The following is an 18,009-nucleotide window of genomic DNA, read 5'->3' on the forward strand; positions in this document are numbered from 1 at the left end:
TAAAACTGGGGTGGGAGATTGCGGAAGATATTTTCGTTCACGTCATTCCCAACTTTGTACAATTCTCTGGCCCTTACTAATGACTTGTGACATGATTTTCCTGTAATCCAAAGTAGAGCATGCTTGGTCGAGTCTCGCGGTATAAATTCAGCTGTAGAGAATTGGACTTCCTTGCTGTGCGAATTAGTTGGTCAAGATTTCGTAGTCCTACACGACGAGCTCTCACCACATGGTCCTGGATGCTGGGCACTACATTTACCCTGTGTAGAAACGCACAAAATTTTTAGAGAATGCACCAGCGTACGATGCAAGCAATGAAGATGGAAAGGATGTCGAGGTGGATGTTAGGCGCGCGTGGACCCAGTCTGGAGACGCTGGCTTTGTTGGAAAGTACAGACACGGGATGTGGGGGGTGAAATGGTGCACCTAACACCAGACTTGTCATTGACATTTCGTTTCTATTTTAAAACCTACTGCGAATTTTAGCCCGCAGATTCCCGAATCCCTACATTCTGTGCCACTTCCAATTTGAAATCGGCTATAGCTTGGGCTTTCGGAGCTTCTTGCCCACTCTTCAGAGCGAGACAAAGTCAAGGGATATAATTCTGGGTTGAGTGACCGAGTCCCATTAGGGTGACAATGGAACGAGGCGAAAGCACGGCACGCTTTATTACGGTGTCCAGCAACTTAAACGCCAAGTTGATCTCTTCTAATTCCACCGCCATTGTGCTTGTGGTTGATTTCAACGCCCCAATACTGTCGAGGAAGATTGCTTCAGAAGCTTCTGTGGAAACAATAGCTCACTGGCCGCTAAATATACAGTTCGCGGCGGGCAGACCGTGACAAGTTCTGGAGTGGAAGCTGCTTGGTCGTTTTCTTCTGAGTTCCTTCTCGCATTTTCGCAGTTATCTTGTGTGGAAGGTTCTTGCCGACCGCTCCGTCATCTCTGAGAACTGCTAGGGGCAAACATCTCTCTGTCTTCTTCGTGACCGCCTCGAACACCCTTTTGGAACGGTTAGCTTACAAGTTTGCTGCAAAGACAATCTGGAACTTGAATCCTGGATGGGAATTGCAGGTAGGCGTTTGCTCGCGGTGGCAGTGAACATTGCGCTCAATGATTAGCTGCACGCATATTTCTGAAATAGAACATATCTTCTCCTCTATCTGCTGGAACAATCCGGATTGGTTACAAGGGACAACATGTGCACTAGCAGAACAACGCGCGAAATATCTGTAACTCGTGCACCGATGTGTCCCACTTCGCTTCTCCCCAGCCACTCGCAATTTAAGTCCCAGGGCTGTGTCTGCGATCCCAGGTGGTGTTGCTCCTGTAACTTGTTTCACATGTAACCGGACGTTGGCCAAAGAAATTATTGCACACTTAAAAGATTTAGAATCGTCTTTATATCACGCAATGTCTCTGCTGTAAATTCAATAAACACCGATTACGGTGATCACGCAGGCAGGCCTCTTTCGTCTGTCCGCAGGCTGTACAGGCGTGGTTCGACGCGGAGTGTGTTGGCAATGACGCGTGCCACCGCCTTGAACGCTGCAATCTATTTTTTACATACACGCCTTCACAATTTAGAAACTAAACTTCAGTTTCATTCGTAGATGTACAAGGTGATGAACTCTAGCATCTCATTCGTGTGTGGCGGAGATTGTGTCTAATTGTAGGTTCCGAATCCAGACATTCAGAATGTTCCATTGAAATTGTGTACGTCCGAATCGCGTGATCACGCCTTGTAAGAGTATAAATAAGAGTGCAATACTTGTCTGCACCGTTTACAAGTTAAGTGCAGGCGTAGACTAAGAGTTTAACCACAAGAGTTTAGCTAGACCATTGCTGAGAGAGGCTTGAGAACACGAATTGACACTCAAATCAGCAAGGTTCGTGTATTTAAGTGAGATTTATCTTTACGACGAAGCAAACCGACTTGAACGATGTATCACGATGTGCTTTTTTTCTGCGTCGGATGCAATGCACGTTCGAATAGAAGAAACGTTTGTGCAGACTGACTCCGTGATAACCGTGTTCTGGATCTGGGTGGTACTTTGTTTATTCCTTTGCTTCTTTCTTTTTGCAGATGTTGATGAGCTGATGGTGTGAAAATTCGACCTGATCTATTATCTTCAGAACTTTTATCTGCGAAAGCGCGCGGTTGTGTCGCAACCCACATGTAATCACTAAATTCAATACCTCGGCTGTAACTGATGTGCAGTTGATCGATCTTAGGAAAGGGCGCTTCACGCACTGGAGCGAGAACCTATCTTGTGATCGAAACCTCCTGTGCGGCCTGCTTGTATGCAACTTGTATGCAAGTCTGATTTCTGTACCACAAGCAGACACCAATTCAAACTTGAAGCGGTAGGCAGGTGCAGTCACAAGACATAGGTACAGAAGTTGCTTGATGAGCACGTGATTCTGTGGATTACGAAAAATCGGTGCAGTGTCTTGCGTAGCACGCTTTGTGGCCGTTGCCATAAGCATCTGGTAAAATCATGTCGGTTCTTCAACCGCGTGCAAGCTGTTTGGCGGTTCGTGCTACATGCAAGAGCACCACGATCTCTCTAATGTAAACGTAGATGTTTGGAATCCATATCAGGCTCACGCTGTGCGTATGCGGACTGTTAGAGCAGATTCAAGGTTAGAAGAAGTAGAACTTTTCCTAAACAGCGACATCTGTGCTTAGTAAACAAGATTACGGGGTCAATCCTCCGAAGTTCCACAACGTCTCCGTTGTGGAATAGGTTCAGATTGTTGCACATGTACTCATCATGGTTCTGGGTCCGGATTCGAGTCATGGTAGAAACGAGATCGGAAGGAGGGTGAGCAGTAGAACAAGGCACCCCTATTCTGCACAGACTCTGAGGATCAGCGCTGATAATTCCCTGGATGAATTCAAGCGCGACAGGGCCAACGTTCGGCCATATGTACGCACAAGCACGCAAAAGTTGAAGTGGACACCAGAACTTCACCAGTGTTTTATGCAAGCAATTGATCGGCTCGGCGGTCAGGACAGTAAGTAATTTTTTTGTATTTGCGTATTACAATATGTGTTCGTTTTAAGTCACCAATTAGAAGTGAGGAGCAAACACTGAACAAAAGAATGCGATACCTCGATTCGGTTATTCTTCTGTTTCATGAGCTTTTAAACAGTAATGATTCAATTGCACAGGAATTTGCTTTCTAGAACACTGCCTCTTCGACGTACCCTTAGACAACGAATTTGTGATACTTGTGGTGCAGAAGCCACACCGAAAAGAATAGTTCAACACATGAATAAGAGCGGTATTACGATCGCACACGTCAAAAGTCATCTTCAGGTCTGCATAGTCCACATTTTCTGGACATCGTTTGCTTTACTAATTTACATTTGTGTTGAATACATTGTTGAAGTATTTTGTAAGATTCAACAAAACATTCCTTTGCGTCACAACACTTTTTTATAATCTTCCTCTAAATTATTGCGCAGATGTACCGTAGCGGAAAGATCAACGCAGATGGTATTTCGAAATCTGGTAAGTTTACAGGAGTTCTCATTGTCTTCATTTGTCACAGATACCGGTCGAAGATGTTGTTTGTTCGATTCTTCCAGACCTTTGGTGACTCTGAATGTAATCTTGATTAGTGCTGATGCTGATGAAAAGTCGTACCATTTTGTGTAGCTTACAAGATATTTCAAGATGGGCGATGGCAGAGTAACAATCCCGGGCAGGAGGGACCTTCAGAAATCGGCAGGGATGCCGAACAAACCACATCGAGAGTTGAGGATGTGTCTGGAAATCTGGAATTCGAGCCAGCAGCTATGGCGCTGATTCAATTGAGGGATGGGCAAAGTTCTGATCCTGGAGCTTTCGGCTTAGATGAGCTGAGAGGCTACCCCGACGGTCAGTCTTTGCATCAATACGGGCCGAATACATTGATAGGGCAAACGCGGCAAAATTTAGAGACTCGCGAATTTGTCCCCGTCGTGGGGCCAAATGATGAACACTTGAACATCAGCGTCAACTCACCGCAAGAGCTTCGTTACGAGCACGAGCACGAGCACGACCCCAGCCAAACGTCTACTTATCGACCTGATTCCTGGCCCTCACCACTCTCCCTCGAAACTTTTCCCAGCGAGACTACCACAGATAACTCTTTAAACGCGACTTGTTCCCCTAGCGGCAGAAATAGAAAGGCTGAGGAAGCCATCGTGCTGGAGCTCACAATGGCGACCAGACCCCACCGTCCAAGGCCTCAATTCTCTGGTTCTCCTGCAGAGGCAACTTCGTTGAACATTTCGTTGGTTTAAAGCGTTTCATAGTACAGGTGAAAAATTGTAAATCAAGATATCTTCATTTGGGCTTTGGGGGAGATGATTTGACAAGTTGAACTCACCACCTTCGAGGGTTTACAGGAGAGGCCAAGTCTGGGGTTCTCGTGGAACTAATTTTTTTGTGAAACCCAAGTGTAAAACATTCTGTACAGTGCATGCAATATAGTAGTCACACTGACTAGTACTGTGTACAGTATTGTACACAATACTAGTCAGTTAAAAAAACAAAACAGAATCTAAGATATACGGGTGTAGTTGCTGTGGATATATCAGAGAAACGTTTCATTCAATGTAAACAATTTCATAATGGAAACAAATGGGTAGAAGGAAGGGCTTAGGTTCGTCGCTGGATAGCACTGGCAATTCGGTGACTACCTACCACTATCACGGGGAATCAGTAGACTATTTCTATCACAAACAAAGATATCCACATTGAAACTGCTCTGCTGCAGTAAGTTGCTTGAAGTTGACCACCTTCAACCTACACAACAACAGTAGGGTTGATGAGGTGTGCCTCGGCTTTTCCATTGTTTCATTAATCTATTGTATTGCAGTGTTAATTGACGAGAAAACTCCATCAAAATATAAACAATGGTAGATCCTCTTTTCTATTGTATTGTTATGTCTACCAAAAGATGAATTAGAACTAGTAAAAGAACAATAGGTACAGAAGTTGCTTGATTAGCGCAGTTGAAGTTGAAGTTGTTTTTATAATGAAAGAAATATTGGTTGTTGAATAAAGTCAAGAACACATGCCACTAGTAGATTTTGTATTAAAATAAATTTATGAATTATTTATTTAAGTATCTTTGAAAATATACAAATAAAACTAGTGATCATTTATGTAAATTGATAATATGTATGATTTTACTAAATTTACCCACCCCTCGTTCCCAACCCCTGCTCCTTTTGTTCCCAACCTTCATCCCAATCCCAGCTCTCAGCCTTGTCACAGTTACCAGCCCTCGTACCAACCCTTGACTGTTTTGAGAGTCTGTAGTGAATTTGGAGGTCGGAGAAGAGGGGAAGGTGCTCTAGTACAGAGAATGAAGATGACCGAGCAGGCATGTCAATCGGCCCGAACTCATCGTCCAACGGCTCCATATCGCTCAGTGCTTGTGAACACCGACTGGGAATTCGACAAGCCCATCAGGCTGGAAGCTGGTGTCCCGAAATCTCCGTATTTCTCAGACACGATTAAATTCTCAGCCTCAGCAGGCACATTAATGTGGGGTGTTAGAGAGGTCATGCCCAACGCAGCAATTGGGGTAGAACCAAGGTTGGACTATAGGAACGCGGCCACGGTTGCATTATCTGAGCACCAAAAGGTTGGAACCCGGGACATGAGTTGCTGCAGCAGCAGCAGCAAATCCTGCCCTGGTGTGCCATCGTTGTGGTTGCGTTGCAACACAAAGCCCAAAGAGTCGGTAGCAATTTGCCGGGCTGGAGCAGTGGGCTGATTGTATTCCTGCATGAATTGGTTGTAGCCTCCCTCACCAACTGCGAGAACACTTCTCAAATATTTTGAAGTATGAGAACATGTTTCCGTTCCAATTTTAAGCGATGTTTTTTTTCTTTATAAGGTCACATGGATACTTAAATGGAACAAGAAGAGATCAGGCTTGGACTTTACCATGAAGCTCTTGAGACAGTTTTCAATGATTTTATTGCTTGAAGTTGGGTGCTGTGTAATGCTTTTCAATCTCGAGCATTGTGCCTCAGATTGTATTTGTTCATACGCAAAATAGGATTGGGAAGTGTCGCGAGTTGGGCATAACATTTTTTACAACGTTGAGATAGCTCTGCTTCCGACGGGAATTTCTTCGACCAGTGTTCGGTTGCGTTTCAGTCACTTAAGTTTTGAAACAGGAAGTTGTGGCCAGTTTAGAGCCAAGGTTGATCACCGTCGAAAGAGTTTCAGCAATGGCTGTGATTTCGTAGTATGAAGAGGAAGAGCCGGTACATCCCCCTACCTCAGCACCAGTCAAGCCCCTTCAAGACGGAGGATCACAAACAATGCCTCCTGAGCATCAGACTGTTATTGAGTGCCTATTTCGAGATCGCGAATGGATTCTGGGTGGAACACAGAGTGACTGAATTTGTGACTGCGGCGAGAAGTGTAAGAGGGAGAAGATGTCGAACCAGAGAAACTTACGAAGTGCTCAGTTTCCAAGTAAAGATCGCAGAACTGCCCAGTGATTCCCCAGTTTCCATAGGATATCGACAGGAAAGAGTATCCCGACTGTTGAGACAATTGGTGAGTCAAAGGGGGAACAAGGATGGGGGCTGGGAACGGAGGGAGCGGGGCTGGGAACTAGGAGGGTCGGAATGAAGATTGGGAACGGAGGAAGCGGGGCTTGGAACGAGGGAGGTGGGTCGATTTAGTAAAACAATGGGTCACTTTAACATTCTCTATGGTAAAGTTATATTTTCTAAATTTACATGAGTGAAAAGTATTGTTTTTTAAAAAAAATTCATATTTATAAATTTTAAAGATATTTTACTATGGTCAAGATTATAAATTTATAACTTTATTAAACTAAAAAAATTATACTATTTAAAATTTGATAAAACTTGTTTCTTGTTATTCTCAATAATTCTTTAAGATATTACATATTAAATTATTCTCAAAAAAATTAATATCTCAAATATATTTATTTTATTTTAAATATAATTACATATATGTATATATTTATATATTTGTAAAATATATAAATATTTTTAATACATAATTATAATTTTAAAATCTTTTTAATTTTTAGTAAAAGATAGTATTTTAATAATTCTTTTTATACATATTTGATATAAAATTTATTCCATATTTAAAATATCATATTTATAATATATATATAAATACATCTTAAATATATTTTTTTATATATGTAAAATAGATACAATATTCTTCTACTCTTATTCTCATAGATATACATACATATTCTAGTAAATACCTATATGATTAGATACAAGTAGATAAAAGTAGATTAATTTCATAATACCTTATAGAGAAGCTTCCTAGAAACTTTATAGAGGTTGTTTTGACTTAAGATATGTTTGTAGTTGATTGATAGGCTAGAAACTTGGTCAACAAGTTAACCATGTGTTGTTAGCTTGCAGAATAAGCTAACTATATAATGCACATACAAAAAACTTGCCTTGCAAGTTAAGATACGTATTTTGTAAAGTCAACACATTTTGGAGGTTCTATACAACATTGCCACGCAGCTCCTAGTTAAGTGTATATATGGAAGCAAGAGTGAAGCCTTCTTCATTCTTGTCAATGCCTTTCTAATCCTTAATCTTGTTTCAAGACTTTCTAGTCTTCTTGTTTTTAGCAATAGCCAGTCTAGTTCAATGTCATATCATCTTTGAGTGACTTTTTAGTTCTTTCCAGTGACATAAGAGTGTATTGAGGATTTTCTTTTTTTAAGATTCATCACTTTGACTATTTGACAATAATGCTAATAAACTATTTTTGACTTGTTTTAGAAGTGAGTGGATTATCCCACTTCTATTGTTGTATTTTAAAGGTTGCAAACTACTATGAGCCCAAATTCCACTACTTGATGAAATTAATGCTACATAACAAATTTAGAAAGTAGAATAGAAGATCTCTTAATTGTGTAATTACTAAATTAATTTAAATCTTGATATTTGTAGTTTAATTAACTTTAAGCCTTCAAAACAATGATTACTAATATTAATAAAAATATTTAACAAAATTTATTATGGTTTTTTTAGGCTATTTGGATGATCTCTATTTAAATCTCAATGATTTGTTTAAGATGATTTATATGGTCCTTAACTACTAATTTTTATGTGATTATAATTTATAATTAATTAGAATAAATAAATAATTAATTAGTTAAAACTTATAAATTATTACTCTTTGAATAATTGATAGTAAAAATAATTGATTAAGTTATTACCATTAATCTTTAATAAAAATAATTTTTTAAAGATTAAGTTAAAAGTAAAAATTAAAAATAAAAGAAAGAAGCTTAAAGATTAAAAATAAAAGTTAAAAGTAAGTAAAAGAAGATTAAAGGTTAAAAGTTAAAAATTAAAAAAATAAAAGTTACAAATTATTGAAAGAAAAAAAGTAAAAGTAGAACTAAGAGAGATAAAAGCAAAGGTAAAATTGATAATACCCAAGAATTAAGAGTATCAAACCTTTTCTACTTCAAAATTTTTCAAAAAATTTCATTAGCTTTAAATTGAATTATTTTTAATTTTTTTCAAATTTAATTTAAAGGCGCTCCTGCTCCAAAAAAATTAAATTCAATCCAATATCTAAGCCACAAGAAATACTCCTTCAAAGTTGAATGACTAAGACTGCCACTGCAGGCAACCTCCCTCCACTTGGAAATTAACCAAAAATTCATTTCATCTTCAAATTCAAAACAATTTATGTCATTAGAAGCTCAGCTTGAAGTTTCACTTACTTACAAAATTTCAAAATAATCCAATTAGGAGGCAGTGAGAAACTCCTTTCTAAAGGTGAATGATTTAAGCTACCAAGGCAGGCAACCCCCATGCACCCAAAATTCTACCAAAATTTCGCCCTTACTCCAAATCAAGCGACCCTTATCTTGGAAAGCTAATACCAAAATCTACAACCATAAAATATTTCATGTCAAAACTCAAAAAATAGAATGACTAATTAATAGAAATCGGAGGCTCTTGAAACCTTTGGAGTATTTGAAAAGCCGAGGGAGCTATCTATTACAATGACCTATGTCTTAAAATCCAATGACCATCATTTACTACTCAAGATCCATGCACATACAACCACAAAGTTCAAAATGAGATTACAAATCAAAAATGAAATTAAGATTAGAATTTAGGACCAAAATTTGGTATAGCTTTGTCTTTCACCAAAAGAGAAGAGAGAGAGGGCTTGGAGAACCAAGCCAATCTTATACAATTGAGTGGTGGCTTGTGAGAGGGCGGCCACATCTCCACCTTTGATTTCTAAGATCACTAATGTAGATCTACAGCCTTCATTCATCCAAAAGCCGATTTCGTTATCAAGGTTGATGGCTCTTGTAAGTAGTCAAGAAATCATTTTTTGGTAAATCTAACTTCACCATTGTGTTCAAAACACCTTTATATACTAAGATCGACTACTTACATGCATCAATCCATGCTCAATAGTAATTTTTATAAAAGTTTTTACCTATAAGGATCTTGACAATTCTTATAAAATCCTTCAAAATGAAAATTTCATTGTTCCACTTGTATTTTGAAGGAAAAGGTGCTGATCTTGTTTTCTTCACTCTACGAGGTGAATTTGGTGCCACCATTGCATTAAAAAGGCTTCTATTAATTAAAAGAACTACTATGCTCCTTAAATTTATTGAATTTGGAGGAAATCTTAAAATTATTATTGCTAAATTTCACTAGATCTTTTAGAAAATTATAATTCTAATTCATTCTAAGTCATATGAAATGATTGTAGGTGAATTCATAGGCTTTTAATCAACCTTCATAGTAGTGACTAACAACCTCTAAATTATTAAAACTAATTAAGTTGCTATTGTAATTTTCTAACTCTTATCACTTTAGTCCTAATTAATCCAATTCAAGGAATTAGGCTATAATTTATACCATCAAAGGTTGTAATTCTAAAAATTCTATAAAACTAAATTCTAATTATATAAATCTTAATGTAACATGCTCAATTATTATAAAATAAGGATATAAAACAAAATTAAATTTTGGAGCATAATCAAAAACTCACAACTACCTACCTTTAAACAAATAATCTTATTTTCTAACACTAAATTTTTTCTTAAAAAGAATGGATTATCCTTCTTTGTAGAAATTTTTATTTGGTATTAGAGGTTGCAGATTATCTTCCTTTAATTTAATCTTTTAAATTTGTTTGAGTTGTTTATAGAAGGAAAGATTATAGATACTACTCTCAATAGAAGTGAAAATAGATTTACAACTATTGGAGATCTTTATGAGCTTGTCAATACTTTAAAAATATAAATTTCATATATTTTTATCATGAATCATGAAGGTATTATTTTTATACCTATGGAAGAAGTTCAAAGTCTACAATAAGAAATTATGCAATCAAAGATCGACTTCATAACCAAATCTAAGGAATTTTTCTTCTACAATTATGATAGGAACAAGGATTAGTATGCTTGAGAAGTTTAATGGAATAAGATCAAAATTTTGAAGATTTTTACAACAAATTAAGCTTTATTGAAGGTTGCATCACTTCTAATATCTTGATGGATTTACTCAAGTCGGATTCATGAGTGTACTACTATTAGAAATTCCTCTCTCTTAGTTTGCACTGTTATTGAAAAATGATTCGCAACTCCTTTATGATTTGAATTCATTCGTAGAAGTATTTATGGCTACATTTGGAGAAAGTGATTGAAAAAGAGTAGCAAAATCCAAGCTCTTATTTTTATGGCAAGGATCACAATTAGCTACTATATATACTATTGAATTCCAAAACCTGGCTTGCAACATCAATTGAAATAACAAAGCCTTTATGAATCAATTTTGATATGGATTAAAAGATAATGTCAAAGATTTGTTATTGACAATGCCAAAGGCAGAATCTTTACTACAATTTATTATTCAAGCCATTGCATATGACAATTGATTATTTGAAAGATATCAAGAACAAAGATTTGGCTAAAGAAGAATAAATCAAATAATGATGGCAGCTCCTTAGTTTTCAAAAACTCATTCATGAAAGCCACAACTAATGTAGATTAATATAGTATATTTTAAATTCCTCATGAAGCAAAAAAAAAATTGATGACATTAAAAAGACTTATGCTTATATTGTAGAGAAGCTAAATGCATTACTCAATATTCTTCAAAGAAACAACGCAATGACAAAATGAGAAGCATGGTTGCCAAAGAAGACAATGTGTGAAAAAAACAAGATTTTTCAACTACAATAAGAACCTTGCAATTGAGGTCTTGTATAACTTCTAGTTAAGGTCCTATTCTCTCCTTAGACCTTTCACATTATTTTACAATAGAAGTTCATTTAGGACCAAAAAATCACAAAGTCTTAGCTTTGTTAGATTTAAGAGCTCAACTTGTTTTATAGATAAAGATTTTGTCAAAAAATAAGAAATATTATTAATCCAAAAAATTAAATCTATACATGTAGAAGTCATAGATGATTGTTTGCTATCTTCTAGAGATATTATGTATGAAACTATTTGTTTAGATATAATAATTAAAGATCATAATAGTAGAGTAATATTTATTGTAATAAGATCTTTGTGTAATGTAGTTATTTTAGGATTATCTTGGTTAAAAAAGTATAATCTTCAAATAGATTGGATTTCTTATAACCTTAATTTTTTTGATAGTTAAATCTAAAATCATATTAATGAAGTAGAAATATATAAATCTAATACATCCAAAATTTTATTGATAGGTGCGAGAGCTTTTATGCATGCCGCAAAAGAAGGATTATCTTTTATTTTATATGCCATGTCTATTTTTGATGGTGAGAAGATATCAAGTAGTATTTTTAGTCAATATTAAGATTTTTAAGATATTTTTGAGAAGCAAAAATGTAGATATTCTTCTAGAGCATTGTCTTTTATGATTGCTCCATTAATCTTCATGAGGGAGCTCAACTACCATTTGGGCCAATCTATAGTCTATTACAAAATGAGTTGGCTACACTCAAGGAGTACATTGATAAAAACTTAGCTAAAAATTTCATACATCATTCTAAATCTCTAGTTAAAGCTTTTATCTTATTTGTAAAGAAAAAAGATAAATCTTTGTAAATATGTGTAGACTATCAATGACTCAACAAAATCACCATCAATAATAAGTATCTTCTACCTTTGATTTCAAGTCTTCTTCATTAATTCAATCAAGTAAAGATCTATACAAAAATAGATCTATATGAAGCATATAATTTGGCACGTATTAGAGAAAGAAATAAATAGAAAACTGCATTTTGAACTAGATATGGGCATTTTGAATATAATGTCATGCTTTTTGGACTCAAAAATATACTAATCTTATATTGTATTGACTTCTCTAAGGCATATTTTATAGAAATACCTATCACAGACATACATATTTATCTTGATAATTATCTAGATAATAAGAATAGGTAGAAACAAGTCAAAGGAAATAAATATGATAATAACTTGTAAAAAGCTTCTTAGAAGCTTCATAGATATTATTTTATCTTTATACATGTCTATAGGTGATTGATAGGTTGAAAACTTGGCCAACAAGGAGGCCACGCATTGATATATTGACCACTTGTAGTACAAGTTGGACATATGGTACACATCTAGGAAACTTCCTTTGCAAATTAGACATATGACTTGCAAGTTGGATGCATATAAGAGGTCCTATAACATGTCACAACATGATTTTTAATTAAGTAGTATATATAGAGGCAAGAGTGAGGCCTTTTTCATTCTTGTCAATTTCTTTGTTGCTTTTAGTCTAATTTCAAGAGTCTTATATTTTTTAGTCTTTGGCAATAGCCATTCCAATTCTTTCTTAAATATACATAGTTTCTTCTATTTTGTCACTTTTCTTTTGACACAGATTCCTTGAGTTTATGTATCTTCTTCAAGTTTGTATCCTTGACAGATTGACAAGAATACACATACAATATCAAAGCTTTGTCTTTTCTTAATTAAGAGTAGATTACTCCTTTTTTTTGATAAGACATAAGTGTATTAGAAGTTGCGGATTACCCTCTTCTAAATTGATATTATTTCTAGAATTTTTTTTTCTTGATTTTTGAATATTATATTTTATGAAAATAGACACTTTTCTTTTTATTGTACTAGCATGGCAAAGCTTGCTGAAATGAAGAGTATAATGGCTCAAATACAAGAGCAAATGAGAGAATAAATGCTTGCAATGCATCAACTCAATCTACTACTATAAGGAGCAACAAGATTATTAGGCAATGAATATATAGAGATGATTAGAGTTGCTTCAACATCTATACCAAGCCATACTACTGCTCCTATAATGAAATATTATTTAAGTTTCAAGGAACCAAAAATTGAATTGCTTAAGAAGTTTGATGATACAAGATTTAAGTTTTAAGGATTCATCAATCAGATACAATTAGTGATTGAACTACAATCTCAAAGTTATCCAACTCAAGGATCATAAGTTAGGTTTATTGGAATACTACTTTTAAGTTCTGCTTTATCATGATTTTCATCATTTCTTGAATGATGTGATTTAATATTAAATAATTTGGAAATATTTTTAATGGAATTTTGATCTATATATGGAAAATATGATACAATCTATATTACAACCAACAAGATTTGTATCTTGTAATAAGGCAATCAATCAATGATATTATACGCTTTACAATTTTGATAATTAGCGACATATATTAAGTAAGATGATGCAGCACTCATTAGCCAATTTTTTTAGAGATTACAATATGAAGTAAAGAAATTGATGCTCAATTTATTTGATCTTCAGACATTGAGTTAGGCAATTGACTTTGCTGTGAAATGTGATAATCAGCTTTTTAAATTTTGATCAAAGAATTGCACAAAAAAACCTCAATATTATTAAAATTCAATGATAACACTAATAACTTCTCAATCTAAATATTTGGAAGTAAAAGACATGCAAATTGATGCAATATATTTTAAACCTCTTACAAAACAAGAGAAGACTTATTGTCGTGAAGAAGGACTATGTTCATATTGAGGAAAAGCTAAGCATATTGCTCAATATTCTTCAAAGAAACATTGCAACTACAAAATGAGAAGTACTGTTGTCAAAGATGAAAACGTGTTGGAAAATAAATTTGTCTAGCTACAATAGAGATTATAAAGCTGAAATCTTGTACAATTCCTAATGAAGGTCCTATTCTCTCTTCAGAACCCTCTCTTTGATTTCAATAGATGTACATTTAGGATCTAATAATTAAAAATCTTTTACTTTAATAGATTCAAGAGCCTTAGCTTGTTTTTTAGATGAAGAATTTGTTAAAATTCATAATATACAATAAGTACAAAAAATTAAATCCATACACATAGAAGTCATAGATGGTCATCTGTTATCTTCTAGAGATATTCCTCATGTAACACTTCCTATAGATATAGTAATAAATGGTCATAATAATTGCATAATTTTTAATATAATTAGATCTTCTTCTAATCTAGTCATTTTAGATTTATTGTAGCTAGAAAAGTATAATCCTATCATAGATTGGATTTATTATAAACTTAAATTTTTTTAAAACATTATTAAGTATTTTTCTAATCCAGTAGAAAGCCATGAATCTAGTATAGCCAAACCTGTACTTGTAGGTGCAAAAGAACGATCATCTTTTGTTATTTAGGCCACACCTAATGTAATTGATGGAAATATTTCAAGTGAAATTCCAAGTCAATATCAAGATTTTTAAGATGTTTTTGAGAAGAAGAGTATAGATATTTTTCCAAAGCATTTTTTATATGATTTCTCAATTGATCTTAAAAAAAGAACTCAACAACCATTTAGTCCAATCTATAGTTTATCACAAAATGACTTGGCTAAACTCAAGAAGTATATTCATAAGAACTTGGCTAAAAATTTCATATACAATTCAAAATCTCTTGCAAAAGTTCTTATCTTATTTGTGAAGAAAAAAGAATAATCTTAATTAATTAATTAAATTTAATGATTGTGCTAAAACTTTTAAAACAAAAATATAAAGAGTAGAGGTAGTTGGTACTTTTTCTATTAATTATTATTATACTTGAAGGTTTTGTCATTGAAAATATAACTTAAGTTTTGAGTAATACTTATACAATTTGCATACATCTCTATTATAGTGTTTATTGTTCATTGAGAGATCTAAGCAAGGTTAAAATATATCCTTGATAATATTTGTTGTAATGATTTAATTTTTGTAAAAGAAAACTCACAATTTCATAATATAATAAGTAACAAAAGATGAATTATTTTAATTTTATTATATTTTATATCCAATTAAATAAGTTGTGAAGAAAAATACTATTCTAAATTATCTGTAAACATATACAATCATATTATCTTTGTATTATAAGTTTGTGAATTTTATTATACATCATACATATGCTTATATATATTAAAAATACAAATATCAATGTATGATTAGATCAAAAAATCATAAAAAAAATTTATAGTAATCAAAATCTAAAATATTTTAAAATAATATTATCAGAGTAGGTAATTATTTATTTTTATTTATTATTTATTTTAAATAAATAATTTTTATATCTAAATTTTATAAAATAATGATATTACATATGGATTAATAAATTTTTAATCTATTCAATAATTAAACAAATAATAATTTATATACTATTATTAATATATTTATTAGATTTTTTATTTTACAAAGTATTTTTTTTATAAGAAAAGAATTTGAAAGATTTTAAAATTATATTTAAGTAATTAAGGTATTTTCTAAAAAATATTAAAATTATTTATTTAAAATAATAATAATAATATATAACAATGTTAATAGTTTAGATATTAAGAATTTTTTTATAATAGATGTCAAATTAATTTAAGTATAAATAAATAGATAGAATAAATTATATAAATAACCTCTTTTTTAAAAACATAAAAGAAGTATTTAAAATGTAAATTAGAACTATAAATAAATTGTATGGCTACAACACTTTCTTCTAGTAGCTCCATATTTCTAAGAAGCCATTAAAGAAGCATCTTTGAAATTAAAAACATGGCTTATAATTCTTATGGTCTTTAGAAAGCTTCTACATGGTTATTTTGTTAGCTATTAATATTAAAGGCTATCTTTATTGGCTACTTAATAATAGCCATCTTAATTTTTTTTTTTAATTTTAAATATAATTATTTTTGATGTTTTTTTAATTTATAATTTAATATAATTATAGAGTCTTTTTACAAGTCTATTTATATTTATATCTTTAAAAAAATTAATAAATTTAATTTTTTAAAACTTAAATTTTTATTTTAATATTTTTTTTAAATATTATTATGCTTAAATTCTATGTCAATATATATATAAAAATAGATCTACGGGGAACATACAATTTGGTATGCATCAAAGAAGGAGATGAATGGAAGATTGCATTTCAAATAAGGTATAGACATTTTGAATACAACTTCATGCCTTTTGGACTTATAAATACACTAGCGGCATTCTAACATCTAATGAATGATGTCTTTCTGGAGTTTTTAGATGATTTTGTTGTTTGTTACCTAGATGACATCTTAATCTATTCTAAGAACCCAGAAGTACATGAACTTCATGTTTGCCAAGTATTACAAAAACTAAGAGATGTAGGACTCTATGCCAAGATAGAAAAGTGTGTATTTCACACTACTCAAGTCGACTTCTTAGGATACATCATTTCAAATGATGGACTTATGATGGATCCTAAAAAGTTCAAACTATTATTGATTGGAAGATTTCAAAAACGGTAAGAGATGTCCAATGCTTTTTGAGATTTGCCAACTACTATAGGATCTTCATCAAAGACTTCTCTCAAGTTGTAGCTCCACTTACACGTTTGACTTGGAAAGACAAACTTCAATGGAATCAAGTAGCAGAAGTACCATTTGAAGCTTTATGACAGCCTTTATTTTTGCACCAATCTTGTATCACGTCGATTTTTTTAAGCCATTTTTTATGGAAACAGATGCACCAGACTTTGCTTTGGGTGCCGAATTATCACAAATGGGAACAGATGATAAATTTCACCCAATAGCTTTTCATTCCAGAAAATTTTCAACAGCCAAGATCAACTACGAGATCCACGACAAAGAACTTCTTGCAATTATGGATTTGTTTCAAGAATAGTGCCATTATCTAGAAGGTGCTTCAAGGCCAACCACCATGTTTACGAATCACAAGAACCTTGAATGTTTTATGTCAGTATGTGTTTTGAATCGTCACCAAGCCCGTTGGAATATGTCTTTGTCAAGATTTGAATTCGAGATCACTTGTCAACTAGGAAAATAACAAGATTTGTTAGATGTACTCTCTAGACTATCTTATCTTGCACCAAAGGAAGGAGATGCTGCTTTTGTTCAACAATGAACAATTTTCTTGAAGCCAAAGCATCTTCATCTTTGAAGAATGAAATCAACACCAACTGTTGATTCAACTTTCATTAAGCTAATTCTGTCAAGTATGTCTTTTGATTCTCTTATTCGTAATATGAGGAGAAATCCTTCAAAGTCTCATGATACTTCCAAGTTTGAATTTAAGAAGAATCTACTATATTTTGTGGGACGCCTATATGTTCTAGAAGGTAAAGCTCAATTACGTGTTCTTTAAGCTCGTCATGACTTTCCAATATTAAGACATTTTGAGTACAATAAAACTTTGAAACTAATATCCAAGGACTTTTGGTGGCCCCAAATGTGGAAAACAGTCAAAAATTTTGTACAATCTTGTGATATTTGTTCGAGATCAAAAACTCCTCGTCATCGACCTCACGGACTTCTTTAGCCATTACCCATTCTAGAACAACTATGGTCTTGTATTTCTATGGATTTCATCATGGATCTTCCAATCTCAGGTTCTTATGACTCTATATTTGTGATAGTAGATTGTTTTATTAAGATGGCACATTTTGTACCATGTACAAAATTTATCACAGGTGAAGAAACAGCTAAGCTCTTTCTTGACAATATCTATCACTATCATGAATTACTCCACGAT

The 18,009-nt window shown here is 33.4% G+C and overlaps 1 protein-coding gene across 2 annotated transcripts; it reads left to right on the plus strand.

Moving 5' to 3' along the window:
• Positions 1 to 39: 39 nt before the first annotated feature.
• LOC112279982 (uncharacterized) lies at positions 40 to 4,861 on the plus strand. 2 transcript variants are annotated; one of them, XM_090255769.1, is made up of 5 exons: positions 40 to 1,075; positions 2,223 to 3,022; positions 3,251 to 3,327; positions 3,477 to 3,522; positions 3,670 to 4,861. In XM_090255769.1, exons 2-5 carry the CDS (start codon positions 2,779 to 2,781, stop codon positions 4,296 to 4,298), a joined length of 996 nt encoding a protein of 331 aa, XP_090111895.1. In that variant the 5' UTR covers positions 40 to 1,075; positions 2,223 to 2,778; the 3' UTR covers positions 4,299 to 4,861. The 2 variants fall into 2 exon arrangements, with proteins under 2 accessions (XP_090111895.1, XP_024370607.1); XM_024514839.3 differs by lacking the exon at positions 40 to 1,075 and adding an exon at positions 1,795 to 2,050.
• Positions 4,862 to 18,009: the final 13,148 nt, after the last annotated feature.

The sequence above is a fragment of the Physcomitrium patens genome, chromosome 1, assembly GCF_059467195.1.
Source record: "Physcomitrium patens ecotype Gransden chromosome 1, ASM5946719v1, whole genome shotgun sequence".
Taxonomy (NCBI): Eukaryota; Viridiplantae; Streptophyta; class Bryopsida; order Funariales; family Funariaceae; genus Physcomitrium; species Physcomitrium patens.

Bases quoted from the DNA above. Each gene is read 5' to 3' on its own strand.
- LOC112279982 (XM_090255769.1), top strand. From the start codon at position 2,779: ATGGTTCTGGGTCCGGATTCGAGTCATGGTAGAAACGAGATCGGAAGG. The intron at 3,023-3,250 runs GTAAGTAATTTT...CTTGTGGTGCAG, and splicing joins TCGGCTCGGCGGTCAGGACA to AAGCCACACCGAAAAGAATA. The intron at 3,523-3,669 runs GTAAGTTTACAG...CATTTTGTGTAG, and splicing joins AGATGGTATTTCGAAATCTG to CTTACAAGATATTTCAAGAT.